The sequence below is a fragment of the Mesoplodon mirus genome, assembly GCF_964341445.2.
Source record: "Mesoplodon mirus genome assembly, chromosome: 2".
Lineage (NCBI taxonomy): Eukaryota > Metazoa > Chordata > Mammalia > Artiodactyla > Ziphiidae > Mesoplodon > Mesoplodon mirus.
Genome location: NC_138977.1, coordinates 8465761 through 8485040, shown reverse-complemented (window position 1 = coordinate 8485040; position 19280 = coordinate 8465761). Strand labels below are relative to the sequence as shown.

Sequence of the window (19280 nt, the reverse complement as noted above, 5' to 3'; positions counted from 1 at the left end):
TGGTCATTTTGACCCAAATTTCTCCCCTGGTTTTTTTCATTAATCTTCTTCCTGACTATTGATTTTGAAGCTTCATTTCATTTCATATGTCTTCATTGTTACTTTTATATCTGAGTTACAAATATGTGGAGACTTGAGGAAAACTATGTATCTTTTCCCAGGAGCACACTTAATAAGCAAAACTAGATCTTTGAAAGTGTTAAATTAAACTTCCTTTGATAAGAGTGCAAAATACACTTTATTACCTACTGATACAATGAAATGTATATGTAGTCTTAATTCTGAGAAATCAGACTGGTCTCACTAAAGGCCAAAATTAACTGTTCTTTTCTCACTTTAACTGCCTGATTCCATGTTAGAAGTCAATAAATACAGTCCCTTAGAGGCACAGCACTTAAATGAGCTAACTTTAGTTTTCCCTATTGGTGTGACAAAGTCCAACTTTGTTTACATTGAGGGCGTGATGAAGAACATCTATTTGGCTCAGATTATTTGATTGAAGGTTAGCAGGCAATGAAAGGAAGAAAAAAACCTGAGTACACTGTCCTGTTAAAGGATTTGGGGTGATAAATATTGGTGCTGTTAATAGTTATTTTATTGCTACAGTAGTTCAGATGATTCAAAAAGTAACTGTATTCAGGTGCATTTGTAGTGTTTTCAGGGATTCACTTCAGGAAGGTCAAGACACCAGTCAGGATGATATGGCATTAAAATTAAGAAATATACTATCATTTCATCTGATTAGACTCTTGCTCAATATTTCCCATACTGAGCACACTGTACCCACCTCGGGTGGCAGACATTATCCATGAGAAGTGAAATATACATCCAAGGATTGTTAGTCAAGTCAGCCATCATAACAAGGCATTATAAATGATTTCTAATTTCTAAAAGAATATTCATCATGAAAAGTATTTATTTTTCTATTAATTATGCTAGGGAAACTAGATTATAAAAACTTTCACTCAGGAATGGGAGTTAAAAATACAGCAAAGACAGAGTAAAAGAATTTAGAGGAAAGCAAATTCTGGGACCATGGATATAATTTTTTATTGATGTTGTGGTTAAAAAAATTAAAATTAATAATAATGAAAATACCAAGGTGAGAGGTAAATAGAAATAAAACTCCCACACAATACCCAAAGTTTCAGGGAAACTCTGGAAAAAATTAGAAGCCAACAGAATTTGTGCCTTCAGTATGTTCATATTTTAAATGTTAATGTTAACTTCTTTTTTCAGAAGAAATCATATGGAATTGTCCAAATAGAGCCTTACTAAAGAAGGATTAAATATACATAGGAGAGGGTTGTTTTCCCCCCAATTCTAGCAATGGTAGAAAGTATTTAGCTAAATTGACAGAATAGTTGGGATCCATGACTGCAAGTAAAAGGATATAGTTAGAAGCAGAAGTAAGACCCCTCATTGGGAATGAGATAAACATAAATGGGTGACAACAGGGTTCCCCCAGAACTTCAAACCCTAGCCTTGCACTGGTACAGCTACAGCATTTACTCTGGTTTTACAATGGTCTAACCAAGCAACCAACAAACTTTTGATAAGCTTTTCAAACTAGCAATTAAAGACAAAATTGAAATAAAACCAGATTAGAAAAACCCAGCTACATTTTTCTTAGAAGTGGTGAATTCAGTGTACATTGGAAGGTTAAAACTGGTAACGCCATCAGCTACTAAGAACTGTGAACAGAATCTAAAAGAAGTATAGTTTTTGTCTGAGCAATCAAGAATTCTCTTTTATTGAACCAAGGCAGCAGATAGAGAAGGAGGCTCTCAGAGGGGGGAAAAAAGAAAAAGAAAAAGATCTTTCAACCCGAGGGATCTTGAGCTACATTATTATTTCCCAATGAAGTGAGCATTAGTTTTCTGAAGACATACTTGATTCCTAAGAATGCAAACTTGTCACTTGTAGAAAATATATGAAGATGAGTGAACTGTATTTGAATGAGGAAATTTGAAATTAAGGCTCAAGTTCTGTGCTCTTTTTTATTTAAAAATTTGGCTACAATTAAGTATTGATTTGTCTTTTTCAGCATGTTTCATCTTTGGAATTATTTTCTTATCAGGTACAGAAGCCATTGAATTCTCTAAGCTCTTTCTTTAAATTTATTAGAAGTACACTTTGATTAATCTATCATGATTTAAATGATAGTAACAGAAAAGATGCTTATCTTTCTCAAGTTTTTTTGACAGTAGCATAGAGTATATAAAGAATACATTTTACTGTTTTATCTCTCATTTGTCTTATCAAACTTGTTTCCTGTGACTAGGAATGGAAGTGAAAAACAAAGGATTTTAGGGATCTCTGCCTCTAAAAAATTATAGGCAGACCTACAACCTATAAACACACAATTTATAAATTGTCATAGAAAACTGCTATCCCAGCTCTCCCACTGGAGTTCCCACTGCTACTATCTAGGGAGCCGTCACAAAGAATCCTGAAGCTTGTGGATGTCAGGGCAGGCTAAATTAAGCTGTGGTAACAAACAACTCTGAAAATCTCAGTGGTTCACCACAAGGAAGGATTATTCTGTGTTCACACAAGGTCTGCTGCAGATATGAATGGCTTTCCAGGACAAATGTAGATATATAGTGATCCAAGCTGCTTCGATCTTGTGGCTCCATAGTGGTTTTTAAGGCTTTCTCCATGATCACTGTAGCAGGGAGAGAATCAGCTGCAGTATCTCAAGTGGGCTCTGCTTTGCTTTCACTGGGAAGCAACTTTTACCCATTGGCCAGAACTAGTCACAGAGCCCTGCCTAGTTGCCAGAAGCTGAGAAATGCAGTCTTCCATGTGACCAGAAGAGTAAAGAAGCAGACCTTGGCAAGCACTTGTAATTTCTACTCCCTTCCACAGTGGTTACTGAACTGTCTGAAAATTATAAGCAATGATTGTATGTTTTTCTGAAGAGAGGAGAGAGACCTTAGCTTTCATCAGATTCCTTAAGGGGAGAGTGATCTGTCATCTGAAAACTCTGATAAGCATTTTTTTAAAGGTAGAGATTTATATTGAAGAAAGGAAAGCTCTGAAATTCAGGAACAACTCAGTGAAGTTGAATTTAGGGCAAATTCCAAGACTTAGGGAGACCAGTCCATGTATTGGCCTCATTATTCATAACTGGCTTGCCTCTTACTCCCTGAGTGATTTCAATCCCATGCTATAGTACAATTAAGTTCTTGTAATAGCTAATCTTCCAACATTTAAAAAATCCTAGTTTTTTGAATAGGTTAAAGCATTTTCAGTCATTCATAATAAGGTGCTATCAGTTTAATTAGATTGATTCCTTCCTCATCATGCTCATAACTTTGATCCTCTGAAGAACAGGTATCCTAATTAGAAAAGGAATTAAGTTGGGAGAAGGGGTAAGTAAATTTAGAACATGGGGCATTTTTAAAATTCAGAAAGAATGTCAGATTTTGAGATACTGCCTAATGCTTGAAAACTGAATTTAATAAAAAGTAGGTTTTTCAAAAACTGTCCACAGTTCAGTATTCGTTGAGCACTATTATGTGCCAGGCATCATGCTAGCTGCTGGGGCTATGACAACAAACACAGTCGCCACTCTGTGCTGTGATAATGTGTCAGCACTACTTGGCATTTTATTGTCAGGGTGCTTTTAGCTGCAAGTAACAAAACTGAGCTGAAAGTGGCTTAAATAGGGAAATTTATGTCACATAAAAAACTGGTGGTGGCAATTACAGGGTTAGATAGTTTAGCATGCAAGGATGTCATTAAGGATCTAGATTTTTTCTGTGCTTTCCCACCACCATCCTCATCATTTTCATATCTTAGTTGCACATTGGCTATGGCAGTTCCAGGCAGCACATATTCATATATCAACATTTAAAGTCAGGAAAAAGGGAATCTCCTTGTTTGTGCCTCTTTTTAAGAATGAAGAAAACCTTTCTAGGAATTCCTCAGGAGATCTTCTTGTATCATTAATTACAGTTGTGTTCCGTATCCTCCCGAAAGCTATCACTTGGTAAGTATAATGAGGTCATGGTGATGGGCTTATATTAGTAAATACTCCACCACTGGGGATAGAGAAGGTCCATCCTCTGCAATGACACGGAGACATGAAGGGAGAGAACAATCAGGATTATGTTAGCAGGAAGGAAGTTGGGCAATGGCCACTGGGTAGGGAACCAACAGGGTCTTCCACACAGATACATTATGTCACTGGACCCTCAAGGCAATCTTGTGGGGTGGGAACTGTCATCTTTCTTTATAGAAGAGGTAAAGTTACCCAGGTCCACCAGCTATGAAGTGAAGGAGCTGGGATTCAAACAGAGATTGCCTGACTTCAATCACCACACAGTATCTGATGAATCTGGTCAAAGAAAACTACTCATCACTGAAACATGCCTTTTCCAAATTCACAGCCTTGTCTCTTTTGAATTTGCCTTAAATCTGTACTTCAGTTTGTCTGTCAAAAAAGCCTTAGAGAACTGTTACTGTAGAGTATGACTAAGGAAATTTGAAGTAACTGTATTTCAGTTTATGTAATGATTCTTCTCATAAATCTTCATTTTTCCCCTCCACTTTCACTATGTGTTGATATACTTGTAGTATTACGGCAAAAACAATGTAAAGGAGTTATTATATGGGGTTTACTGCAAATCATATTGAGAACATGATGCTTTAAAAACCCATACTAATTCTTTTGGTTTTCAAGATTTCCTTTAATTTAATTAGAACAAAGTGAATTTTAAAAGTATAAGAATTTTCTTAGAAACCTAGGAGTCATAGACTTAAAGAACTAAAAAGAAATTCAGAGATCATGTAGTTTAATTACCTTCTTACACTGATTTTACAAATGAGGAAACTTGTGCAACACTGAAAATCTTAGTTTGCAAAGATACTGGGAATAAAAGACTTAGTATATGAAATAATTATCTATTTGATGTATCCTACATCACACACAAAACAGTCTCACAATAATAAAACCAATATAAATACCAATAGTATGAATACTGAAAACAGTTTACTTTTTTTTTGGAGGGGGTACATTTTTTAGGATTTAGCCAACTAGAGACACACAGTCAAATTTCTGTTTAAAGCTACTTCGAATATTTCATTTCTCTGTGACTATATCACCAACTAGATATATATTTAGGATCATTAGTTTTACTTTATTTTGGATTTTTAGAGACTGCCTTTTCAAAGTTTATAGGCTCCTTGGAGAAGTGGCTGATGGCAAATCTGAAGTCAAAGACGTATATTATGAGTCTGAAACAATTTTCATAACAGATAGCAAGGAAGTCATCAAAATCCACAAAGCCTACACTAGAGGCTGTTTGCAGGAGGCTGGGATGATTTGGGGCTGAAAGATATGCAGGATAGAAATGGATCACTCATCCTAAACCTGATTTTTTTTTTCAATCCAAGGAAAAACAAGATGGAACTCAAAATGTTGAAAAATCCCCTTTAAAGAGACCCAACCACTAGGCAATGAGAATATAGCTTCAAAAACAGGGGGTTCCCAAAAAAGGAATCAATGGGATGAGCACTAAGAAATTCAGTCCAAATAGGGAGCTATTGTGGTCCCCAAGTTGGCAGCTGTCTGCCTGGTTGAAACTGAATGTGTTTTTATAGAACCAGATTTCTCCATTTAATTTAATTGAATTTCACATTTGTTATAAACTCCACAATAGTTTGTTATTACTTTTGCTTTCAACAGTCACTTACTTTTTCAAGCCATTTTTGAAAGAAAAATATTTTATTTTTATTGATACATTTCTCATTTCCTTATTCATTCTTTATGAAGATCCAGGTTTCTATCTAGATTCATGTTCTTTCTGCCTGGAGGAGTTTACCATTCCTTGTACTGGTGTATTGGTGATGAATTTTCTCAGCTTTTGTATGCCTGGAAAAATCTTTATTTTAACTACGTTTTCTTTCTCTTTTTAAAAAAATTTTATTTATTTATTTTTTAACATCTTTATTGGAGTATAATTGCTTTACAATGTTGTGTTAGTTTCTGCTTTATAACAAAGTGAATCAGCTATATGTATACATATATCCCCATATCGCCTCCCTCTTGTGTCTCCCTCCCACCCTCCCACCCCTCTAGGTGGTCACAAAGCACCGAGCTGATCTCCCTGGGCTATGCGGCTGCTTCCCACTAGCTATCTATTTTACATTTGGTAGTGTATATATGTCAGTGCTACTCTCTCACTTCATCCCAGCTTACCCTTCCCCCTCCTGTGTCCTCAAGTCCATTCTCTATGTCTGCGTCTTTATCCCTGTCCTGCCCCTAGGTTCATCAGAACCTTTTTTTTTTCTCTTAGATTCCATATATATGTGTTAGCATATGGTATTTGTTTTTCTCTTTCTGACTTACTTCACTCTGTATGAGAGACTCTAGGTCCATCCACCTCACTACAAATAACTCAATTTTGTTTCCTTTTATGGCTGAGTAATATTCCATTGTATATATATGCCACATCTTCTTTATCCATTCATCTGTCAATGGACACTTAGGTTGCTTCCATGTCCTGGCTATTGTAAATAGTGCTGCAATTAATATTGTGGTACATGACTCTCTTTGAATTATGGTTTTCTCAGGGTATATGCCCAGTAGTGGGATTGCTGGGTTATATGGTATTAACTATGTTTTTGAAAGATACCTTCATTGGGTATAGAATTCTAGGTTTGATGGTTCGTTTTTTCTTCTAGTACTTTAAATAAGTTGCTTCATTCATTCTTGTTTGATTTACATGTTTCCAGGAAGACTTCAGCTCCTATTATGTTTGTGCCACCACACCACTACTATAGCTGCTTTTAAGATTTTTCACTTTATCACTCATTTTAAGCACTGTGATTATGGTGTATCTTGGTTTAATTTTCATGTTTCTTTTACTTAGGGTTCATAGAGCTTCTTAGATTTGGGTTTGTAGTTTTCATCAAATTCAGAAAAAAAAAATCAGCCATTCATTATTTTTAAAAATATTTTTTCAGTTCCCTCCTGTTTTCCTCTTCTTTGGGGTCTCCAAATTACTCACATTTAGGCTTCTTGAAGTTTAACCATGGTTCTCTAACATGCTCTATTCATATCCTTTCAGTATTTTTTCTCTATATTTAATTTTGGATAGTTTCTACTGCTATATTTCCAAAGCTAATCTTGTGTTTTGCATTATCTAAATCTGCTGCTAATCCCATCCAAGTTGTTTTGGGTTTTTTTTTTCAGCTTGGACATTTTATTTCTTACTTCTAGAAATTCAGTTTGGCTTTTTAAAATATCTTTCTTGGCTCTATATATTTAACCTTTCCATTACATCCTTCAACATATGAAATATAGTTTTAATAACATTTTTATGTCCTGTATGCTAATTCTATCATCTGTTGCATTTCTGCATCATTTTCTATTTATATATTTTCTCCTCATCATGAGTTATAACTTCCTGCTTCTTGGCATATCTATGTAATGTTGCTTGGATGCCAGATACTACAGAGTTTACTTTTTTGGTTGCTAAATATTTTTTACTCCTATAAATATTGAGTTTTGTTCTAGAATTCAGTTAAATTACTTGGAAGCAGTTTGATGCTTTTGATACTTGTTTTTAAACTTTGGTAGGTGGTACCAAAGTAGTCTTTCATCTAGAGATAATTTTTTTCTCTACTATTAAGGCTTATGTGTCCTCCACCATAATATGCCCTATATTTTATGAGGTTTTTCCATTCTGGCTGGTGGGAGCATAAACAATTCCTGGCTCTGTTTAAGCTTAGGTGATTATTCTGCTTGAGGCTTTTGGGTGGTTCTTTCCCTAGCCTTCCATAGTTTCTTTACATGCACATACTGATCAGTATGCAGAAGACTGCATATCTCTGGAGCTCTCACTCAGTCAATCTCTCTCACTCTTTCCTTTTCTGCAGCTCTCTCTTTTCTAGTACCCTTTGCTGTGAATTGTAGCCATCTTGGTCTCCCTGGACTCCTAATTCAGTCTCCTCAACCCAAGGATCTCCTGGGCTGCCTCTACCTTCGTTCCCTTCCCTGTGTTACAGCCTGGCAACTTCCTCTAGGCTTGAGGAAATCATATAGCTCAGCTCATTTCATTTCCCTTTCTCAGGGATCGCTGTCCTGCACTGTGTGTTGTCCAGTTTCTGCAAACTTTTGTCTTATATGTTTTGTTTGGGTTTTTTAAGTTGTTTAAGATAGGAGGGTAAATCTTTTCCTTGTTACTTCATCTTGCCCAAAAGTAAAGTCCCACTTGTTTCTTTTCACTGAATATTTTTAACCAGACTTTAATTTAAAATGTAATCTTTTAAAAAGTTAGATGTGGCTTTTACTAGCTATAAGATAATATGTAAGGAACTGTAAGGCATGGAAAGAATCCTGGACTAGAGTTCTAGAAAACTAGATTATAGATCCATTTTGTCTTTCAGATTATTGCATGACTGCCTTCCCCTGGACCTGAGAACATTTGGAAATAAAACATGTGGACCAAGTAATTTTTTTGGTAACCACACAACTCAGTCTTTTCCTGATTCTATAAAACCAAAAAAAAAAAAAATCAAGAAGATTTTAACTCATTTTCAGAAGATAGAAATGTACTAGAGGAGTGCTATCACGTTTAGGAGGGCAGAGACATCCACAAACTAAAGTGCATGAAGAAGAGATAATGATGATCAGAGAACCAGACATGTACAGGAATTGGAGGCCCCAGGAATAGTGGGGAAAAAGTAGAGGCTGAGGAAATGCTGAGGGGAAGTATGACATAGGGTTGAAAACAGGCAAATGAATGGAAAGTCTGCGGATAAAATGGTTAACTAGGTTTAGCAACCTCAACAGTGTCAACCAACCAGGGAAAAGTTAAATTGCATGTGACATCAGATAGCTAGAAACTCCTTTATTATAAACTCTAGCAGAAGGATCAAGTAATACATCTGGCATTTTGGCATTTATACAGCTGTTTGATATATTTTAGTGATGATGATGAGGATGATAATAATAATAATAATAATTACCTCTTGTGGAAACCCTCAGAAACCAGTGTTTATGGGGGAAAAACAACAAATAAAATGCTCATGAAGCTCTAGATTGTATTCTTAAGGACTACAAAATATCTTACTTGTTTAGAAAATGCTCTTACTGAGGAATTGTGGTTGGTTCCAGAGGAATCATATCAATGACCTATTTCAAACCTCAGATAACAGGCTAAAGAGACTTGAAGTGAAATCTATTGCCAAAATTCATGAAGCTAATTAGTCTTCAATAGGGTATTATAACCAGGGTCATCAGACTCCTGAGTAACAGTCTCTCTCAATTACACCAAGCTGCCAGTAGGGTGAGCTTTGATTCATCCACAATTTTCACGAGAATCTTCTTTTTTATATGTCATGTTTTTGAACACATTATTAGAGACGGGTTTGCTCTGTGAAGATAGGATGATATAAAACCTGCTTGCTGACTTTTTGGCTAGTTCCATAACATTTCCCTCATTGTTATTGTTATTTAACAAACAGAAGTAGCGATCAAAGTATAATAGAATGTGAGACTCACTTGTGAATGTGGTTTTTTCACATTCTTTAAAATGGTTAAATTCATGAATGAAAAATACAAGAAAAGGATAGGGTAGGAAAACGTGGCTTGACATTAAACCAAGGAACACACATCAAGCCAACACAAACCAAGGATGAGAGACAAATTCATGCTCTTTATTGTTTTCCTTTAAGAATATTAAATGATTCATAAAACTAGGATGATAGTTTTGGCACTCAAGGAAATCTTTACATGCTTTTTGGTAGAAAACAGTAAGTGTCTTTACTGACTAGCCAATGTGTTCATCTTAATAGTTCTGGTAAGGAAAATAAACTATATTCTGGAGAAATCAGCAGAAATTCATAGACCCTTAAGCCTTCCAGAGCCAACCAATTTCTGTTGCTTCGGGCTTGAAAAATTTTATTGAACTGTAATAAAATTTGAATTCCTTCTAAATTCCTAAATTTGGAGGCAAATCTATACTTATTTTACTATTGGAAGGCAAAGGAGGAGTATGAAAACATTCCAGCCATATCTAAACGTATCAGAAGAGTATGAAGGTTCCTATATTTGCTGTGTTCCCTCTGAAAGATACAAAGATGAGAGGTGATTGCTGGTGAATCACTGTTCTGTTTTATCTAGAGACCTGAGTGCTCTCACTGCTCTATTCCCTTAGGGGGTCATGTTCCTCTGCTTAAAAGAATATTGCCTGCTCTGTGAGCTAATGATTTGTTTGGAGGTTGGAAGTCTCACAGGTGAAGATAACTGCACAGCTTTTATAATGTATCTTTCAAATCTTTGATCTGCTTTTTTCTGAATACCTGGGACCCCTCAATAGCAAGATTAAAGATGCCTCTTCAGAGAAGAAAGGTAAAATTTGAAAACCTAAAAGTTCCTCAGATTTCCAAATAAAATTTCTGTATTTCTTCACTTTGTCAACATCATACTTGCTGTTGTCCTGCATTCATGTGATAATTGGATGGTAATCAAAATACAGTGTTAGATCATCGGTTTGTGGGTTTTTTCCCCATATTTTTCAAGGAGGCAGGGAACTACAAATCTTGTTTCAAAAAGTGGTTATTGCCAACTAGCCTATGGCAAGGACATACATACTCATTTGATTCTATTTAATTTGACAAATATTTACTTAGTACCTAGTAGGTGTCAGACATTGTGCCTTCTTTTGTAGGGAATACCAAGAATCAGGACTTGTTTTCAAGAGATTCATACTCTATTGGGCAGACAAGGCAATTACAGAAATGGCCATGATAGGATGCAGAATATAACAAATGAAAAATGCTTGCAGAGAAATGAATGACATTCAATATGGGAAGAGAGAGAAGAAATAATATTCAAGTGAGAGGGGGTGAGGGAAGATTTCAGCATTTGAGAAGGACCTTGCAAGGTGGGTGAGATTTCCCTGGAGGGGACTGAAGCTGGAAGTAAGGTGATAATAGTGTATGTTGCATGTGTGTGAGTGTGTGTGTGTGAGTGTGTGTGTGTGTGTTGTCGGGGGAGGGAGGTGGTCAAAAAAGGTTGAGAAGCTTGTGTTTAACTTGTGGACAGTAGCGAGTCCATGAAGATTTTTAAGCAGAGCAAAGATAGAATAATACGAGTTGTGGTTTAAGAAATATTTTTGACGCATTTAAAAATTTTAGTGTAAAATTTAACTTTTTAGTGTATTTTGAGGTAAAACTATGTCTGTGTAAACAACAAGTGTTTGATAGTGCCCTACAGGTCTTATTTCCACACAGAATACCTATCACTTAAAATGTTGACTGAACTAACTTCTCATTTATATTTGAATCTGAAAGATTATTATTTTCACTCTTATAATGACGTAGCTCATCCACGCATAGATTTCTATTCTTGGTCAAGTGAATCAGTAAGGGGGTGTACTTTTAGAGCATTCTGGTGAATTTAATCTTCTCCACCACATGAACAGCTGAATTTTTACTGTCTGAGTAATATTTTTCTTAATTTATATTTTATTTAGGTAGCATTGGTTTATACATTATATAAGTTGCATGTGTACAACACTATATTTCTACTTCTGTATACTTCACAGTGTGCTCACCACCAAAAATTTAGTTTTCATCTGTCACCATACAGTTGCTCCCATTCACCCATTTTGCCCTCCCAATTTTCCCCTGTGGTAACCCCTACTCTGTTCTCTGTATCTATGTGTTTGTTTTTGTTCGTTGGTTTGCTCATTTATTTTGTTTTTTTGTTTGTTTTTTATATGTCTGAATAATATTTTGAAGTGCACTTTTTGTTTCCTCCTAAGCCCTTTAGAGCACAACATGCCCTTACAAAAAATGGGGAGATAAAACGTAACAAGAATAGAAAAATAAATAACTTCATAGAGTAAAGCAAAGCAAAGCAAAATAGATTTTTAAAAAGCCAAAAAACAGGATTGCAATAAATGGCTCTTATCAGAAGCTAGTTTTGAGGAATATTTTTTTCATGATTATCATTATGATGATTAGGGTTTATCCCAGATAAATCTGAAAATGTGAGTAGTTCAACGTATTCTCCACCAAACCATTTATCAAAGCAAGTAATCTAATAGATGGATCATACTTCCTCTGCTTTAGCTCCTGGGCAGAAAAAGTGAGAGCCTAAAGGGAAGATAACGCAAAACTACAGAACAAATGCCCAAATATATGACAAGACAACATCCTGAATAAGCAAAGCATTATCTGAAAGTAGTTAGTCAATAGTCAACTATAAATATTTCTTGAGCACTGAGCACACTGGAATTCAACAATCCCTCTATTTCTGAAGACTTCATCTTTCTTTCTCTTATTATGCATCTATTAGGAATGAGACCTTTCCTTATTTTCTAACTGGAGGACAGACAGTGGTGGAGTGGTATTCTACTGATGTAAAAGAGCCAGTAAAATTTCTTTGTGCCAAATTTACTATTATTTACTATTTATTCTGTGGAGGAAATAAACACCAAAACAAATTATTGTTTCATCTAAATGACCTAAGGGGGGAAAAAAAAGAGTTCCAAATAGGAGATGCCCAGCAATTCCACTCCTGAGTATATAGACAAAAAAAACCCTCCACTAATTCAAAAACATGCTTGCACCCCAATGTTCATATTAGTATTATTTACAATTGCCAAGGTATGGAAACAACCTAAGTGCCCATCAACAGAAGATGTGCCATTCACACACACACACACACACACACACACAAATGGAATACTACTCAGCCATAAAAAAGAATGAAGTTCTTAACTGGAGACTAGAGCCCAGTCAAGTTGATACATAAAACTGACCCTTACATCCCCCCTCTAGTTATTTGTTTTTAATTGACTATTTTGACTAATTATCACAAGAAAAGTATGTAGGAAAAAAAGTAGAATTAAGAGAAATTACTATCAAATATTTTCTCAATTAACATTCACACCTGAATTGAGAAAAATAGGAAAACTTACTATCATCAGAAAAGTAAGAGTATAATACTAACTAGCATCTATGAACACTTGCTCTTGTCCATAAGGTACGACACTGAACATTTTTTAAAACATAAACCTATTTCATATTCCTTACAGCTGATCAGTACCTACTGTTGAATATTTAAGATAACTGAAAAAATGGTGATTTATCAAGTTGAATAAATCTATCACTATTATATGCCTCCCTTAAACATTGAAGGTACGACACAGCAGAAAATTGCATCCAACATTAACATAGTAATGAATAAATAAAAATAAAATTGCCAATGGTCGAATAAACCTTTGCAATGAAAATGACTTAGCCATTAAGAATGGTACAAAGATCTAAATTGTTTTCAGAAACCAAGGCCTTACCAATAGTCGGATCAGGTGCAATGTCACTTCTATTCTCCTTCCATGACAGCAGGTAGTCAAGGCTGGTAAGATCTGCAGATTCTATACAACTATTAATGGTCAGCATCATCTGATGAGCTTTTGCTATTCCATAATGAACTTTTGTCTCATCCATCAGAGGTATGTTCGTTAACTCTGCTGTTGTGTCAAAAGCTTGCTGAAAGTATTCAGAAGCTTTGTTGTAGCATCCCTAAAAATGTAAGAGAAATAATTTTTTTCTTAATTTTAATTTACCATCCCACATGTCTGCCCACTTTGGCATGTGCCACACTAATCCTCCAACAGTTTTAGCAGTTCATCTTCAAGAAGAAAGAGATGGCAAGCAGGGCCTCTATTAGAATAAGTTTCCTTTTAAAAGCTGTGATTACTAACCATGCAATATCTTGAAGTTCATTCACCAAGAAAGGTGTATCTACCAGGTTGAACTGTATGAAACAATTTTCTTTTGGATTAAAAATGGTCAAATTTTAGCATTTTGCTTCCTAATATAAGGAAGAAAAAAGAAGTTTGGGAAAGAGTGAACTGATTCACATTGATTTGGATGGAATTTTCTTACTTGTTGCATTGGATTTACCATACAAAATCTGTTTAACCAGCTTTTGTTTTCAGTCACAGCAAGAGATCATTCTAGCCAACCCATTTAATCAATGGTGAGTGAAAATGCATGTATATTCCTGCTCTTCCATTATTACTTGTGTTTTCCCATGTGCACATGTCATTCTTGACTAAGAATGTGGAAGACAAGATTTTGAAATAACACGATCTTGACAACAGCACTAGCATAACTCAAAAGATCATTTAAATGTTTATCGTCTCCAAGTCCCTTGCAACATTTTAACTTGCAAAAACTCAAGGTTTCCTCCCCTTCTCTTCCTTCCTTCTTTCCTTCCTTCCTCCCTCCCTTCTCTCTCTCCCTCTCTCTTCCTTTCTCTCTCTCTTTCTTTCTTTCTTTCTTCTTTCTCATTCTCATCTCTCCTTTTAAAAGTTATTGTCTACAAATAAATAACATTTACCTAACTCTTATGAAGTGTCAGGGACAGTGGTAAATACTTCATATGTATTATGTCATTAGCTTTCATAGGTCACCGTATGAGGAAATATTATTCTTATTTTACAAATAATGAAATTGAGCCTCAGAGAAAAGACTGTCTTCTGCCACCTCCCCAAGTCTTCTAAAAATCCTCCTTAAAAACTTTTCCTCAAAAGGGGATATTATTTTTAGGATTAAGCTATACTTGTAAAGACTCTAGGGAAGAAAAACTTCCTTTCTTCACGGATTTATAACCCTGGGGAGTCCATCCTCTTCCCTTTCCTCCCCTCTCCTTTCTTTCTCTCTCTCATATGCACAAAAACATGTATGCACACTCTTGAAGAGAAATGTTTTACTATGAGCTTTCAAGTCATTTTTCTCACAATGTTTTATGATGGAACTGGAAATGAAAAAACACCATAGAAACAGCTTTATACCATATGCCAGTACAGGTAAAATGCATGCTCAACAACCACACATCTCTGTGCAATCATAGAGTCCAAAGAGCAGAAAAACTGATTGAATAAAGAGGCTGCTGGCAAGGTGAGGAGGGGGAGGAGTAGGGCTTATGTGACAGTTATGTTACATACATGAGCAGCACATGTAACACTGCTATATACCCACAGGGACAATTTAGGTGAACCATTCAAATGGCTCACTCCAATTAAAATTTCTAATTTAAACAGACTTCCTCTATATTACATCAATAACAATTTTTGTTTGTTTACATGAACAATTCTTTCTCTTATTTCAAAGCATAAAACAGGATTTATATGAGACTAAGATCACTTAATTAAGAAAATATAAAAGTATATCAAAGATATTTGTATGTCAATGAAATAAATTATATGATTGAGAAATAATATCAATATTGAAGACAATAAAACTAGTTAAAATTATAGATTGCCCTGTTAGATATCAAAGAGATGGGACAAAATAGATGAAAATATAAGACTAGACCAAACATTTCTATTTTTAAAAACAAAGAAGTATAAATATCTAATTATTGTTCTAGCTATAATCCTGAGCTTTAGGCTGTTCATTGCTTTAGTGAGAGTCTCAATTAGGAGGATTAGGGACCATAAATAAATGGACATATATTTGAATTTCCAGAATTATTTTGATATATTATTATTTTGGAACAAACTCATTCATCCAATGAATAACTACTATTTACCAGGCCCATGCCAGGCAGTAGAGATTCAGCAGTGAACAAAGTTTAAGGTCAAGTAGGTGAGCTTGCTGCTAGTGGAAGTAGTCATCTGCCTATAACTTTTATTAGATCTTTTTTAACAAATGCTTTTTCCCCCTGAATACTTCTATTGTTATAATAGGTAATTAGGCATTATAATTAGGTAATTATTCTTCCCTCAAATTGTGCCTAGTGTTCAATCTTGAGACACACACATACCTGTCATAAAACTGGTATCAAGCTAGATTTTTCTAGTTTAAGGCACCCTTAAGAAATATAACATTAGTTCTTCTCAGATGCAAGAATTTTTATACATACCTTTTTAGAACAAGGTTTCATTAATGTGCACTGTATTTCCAGATTTTTCATTCTTAAAGAGTTTCTATTGAAATTTAATCTCTTCTCTAAGGGTTCTGTCCAACTTTCCACAGTTCCTGTTATCAGTGAATCCCTATGCTGTTATAAAATTCAGAAGATTCTAGTAATTAATCCTGGCAATCTTAAATAAGAGTTTGGGAATACAGAAGTGAATTTATAGAAGTGAATTTATACACTTCATAAGTGCATCTTATTGGAAGAGAAGACTTCATTTAATGTTATAAATATCACTAATAAGCATTAGGTGGACAATTTCAGGACAAGATCTTGACATTATAGATGTTGAAACAAAACTTGCATTATTACACTATAACATAGAATTTTCATGCAGTATTGTGATTCTTATTAGATCCTTCTTAGTGTCTGAATTGTCACTGTCCAATGAGCAAGCTCAAAATAAATGGGCATTTTCTCAGTACTAAGGAAGAATCTTTTCTTACACAATTTCCTTACTGTATTAGTGTTGGAACTACCATTGTTTTAACTATATGATTATGCTCTGCTCTTAATAGAGAATAAAAGATCCCATGAAGGGTCTATACCTAGTTATTTTCCCTAAAATATTCTCACTTAACCCCTTTACATTAATGATATATTTTCAATTAAAAACCAATCACATCAGGAGGGTGAGATGGGTGGCCCATCTTCCATGATTACATAGTAAAAGGTAAACTAATTAGGATGTTTTTAAGATGTGTTAACTTAAATTATAATAACACTATAATAATTAGAGAAAACTGTATTTTTCTACATACAGGTTTATATTATAATTGTGGTCCTATAACAATATTATTTCTTGGAAATTACTGTTAAGAATACAACTAGAATACATTGCATGAATAATATGAAGCCAGAAAAGGTATGATAAGGGCAGTTGGTAGAGGTCCTTAAAAGGTAGACTGACAAATATCAGTAATATTAGATTTGCTTTTAAAGATTCAGGGAAAGTTTTCAAAATGCCAAAATATTGGACAAAAATGAAACAGAAGTTTGGAATTTCAAAAGTGAGAGACTACTACTCTCAACTGGTATAAAATTGGTTACAAATTTATGGATTGATTCAATGAACTTGCATATTTTTGTTCACCAACTCTGCCAGGTTCTCTTCTAGAAATTGGAATGAAATTTTAAAAAAAAGCAGATCTGGTCTCTTTTCTCATTAAGCTTCCATTCTAGACACATTCAACAACAAGAAGGAAAATATCACAAATGAGAAAACTATGAGACAAGTGCTGCATGGAAAATTGAAGTAGTATTAAAGAGTGAGTTGGTGGCTACTTTTGATTGGGTTGACTCAAGGAAGACCTTTCTGAAGTTGTAGCATTTAGCTGAGCCCTGAATGACAAGAAGCCAGCAATGTGAAGTTCAGATTGGGGAGTGGTCCACGCAAAGTATTCCAGCTAAAGCAAATGTCCTCAGGCAGAAATCAGCTCAGCATGTTTGAAGAACTCCACAAAAGTCCCTTTGGCTCTGGTGGACAGCATAAGGAGAGTAGAAGGCAATAAAGTCAGAGACTGGGAGTGGGGGAGGTAATGCATCTCATATAGATTGTTTCAAGTCAGGGTGAGGATTTATATTTATGTCCTCAGAAGACTGAAGCAATGGAAGTATTTTAAGCCAAGAAATAACATGATTTTATTTACATTTTGAAAGGATTACTTGGGCTTCTGTGTGGAGACTGTATTGGATGGAGGAGAAATGGGAAAATGGGTTCAGAGCTTATTGCAATAGTACAAGTGAGAAAACATAGTGTCATAACCAGATGTGGTGATAGTAGCAGAGAGAGAGAGAAGAAGTGGGTGGATTTGAGATGCGTTTTGGTGGCATGAAGGTCAGGGTTTGCTACTGGATTGGATATGGAGCAGGAGGGGAAAGATGAATCAAGAATATCCAGATTATTGGCTTGAGCAATCGAGTTGATGGATAATGGTACCATTTATTAAGATGTGGAAGCCTGGGGAGAAGTAGGTCAAGGAGGGAGGAATCACATTAAACTTGAGACGTCTATTAGAAGACATCCAGGGAGAGATGCTAGGGAGGCAGCTGGCTTCACAAGTCTGGAGTCCCAAGGAGAGATCAGGGTTGGAGATATAAATCTGAGAGTCATCAGTGTATGGATGGTATTTAAACCATGGGCCTGTATGAGGTCAGATAAGGAGAGCTCACAGATTGAGAAAAGAAGGTTGCCTATGAAATGCCTGAATGGTATTCTATCCTGGTTGAATATTAAGAAGGGAGAGAAATAGAATTTAGGGAAAAGCTGATGAGTTGAGTTCAGTTTTTAATAGGTTACATTTGAAGAGATCTAAGTGAAGATGTCAAATAGGCAGTGAGAATGAGTCTGCAATGGAGGAGAGAGATCTGAGTTTGAGATATTAAGAAGGTAAGTGCTATTGTGTACCCAATATATGCTAGGAACTCTATTAGGTACTATGTACATGTTCTAAAATTTCTAATCCTTATATAACCAGTCTTCAAGATATATTGTTATTGACATTTGAAAAATCAGGAAACTGAGGATCAAAGAATTAACTCGCTCAAGGTCACAGTTAATAAACAGCTGAGTGTAGATTCAAAGTCAGGTGGGCAAAACTTGGTGTAGTTCTTTGTCCTGCTACAGTTTCTTTCAAGGGAAAACTTAATAGATAGTGTGTGGTGCAAATAGTTTGTGAAACTGTTTGGGTGTAAAATTGGAACAAAGGCATTTGATACAATTAGGAAACATTCATAAGCAACTGACTAGCAGACATGAAATAACTCTTTGTCAATGCTTTCTTAGGAAATGGCTTTGTAGAACTAGGAGGAAATTCAGGATGTCATCAAGGCTATCACTTTGTCTCAAAATTACAAGGAGAAAAAGATAACTATCACTTAGTTCTAATCCACTTAGCTATACATTTTCAAATTATACTCTTATAGTAATGATATAACAACTCAGAGTCAGCCTGAGAAGTCATCAGTAGATTTTCTGACTTGAGAAAATACCCGCAAAGAATCACAGTAATGCACAAAAACTGAATGTAACGTTAACAAGTTTAGTATCAAACAAAGCTTTCTCTTGAAGTCTATGATGTCATAAAATTATTATAGTATTATGTTCTTAATACTATACTATTTATCAGTGACTGTTTATTACATTAAGATGTAAGCAACCATGAAGGTATATGAATCAACTTGTACATTTGGAGGCATGCATATTTGAAGAGAGCATGAATACTTGGAATCCTATAAATTTTATACTAGAATAAGGATAAGCTGGTAAAAAAAATTAACTTTTGGTAGTTGCCACAGGCTTTGGATATTACTCATGTCTCTAGCTTTA

General features: G+C 35.1%; 1 protein-coding gene across 1 annotated transcript in view; it reads right to left on the bottom strand.

Annotated features, from left to right (window-relative positions):
* TTC29 (tetratricopeptide repeat domain 29) overlaps nt 1-19280 on the bottom strand; it is a gene marked incomplete at its 3' end in the record, with an annotated part of 262852 nt that overhangs the window by 87313 nt on the left and 156259 nt on the right. The window contains exon 11 of the mRNA XM_082611227.1: nt 13320-13548. Coding sequence (XP_082467353.1) covers nt 13320-13548 — 229 coding nt within the window. The remainder of the gene's footprint in view (nt 1-13319; nt 13549-19280) is intronic.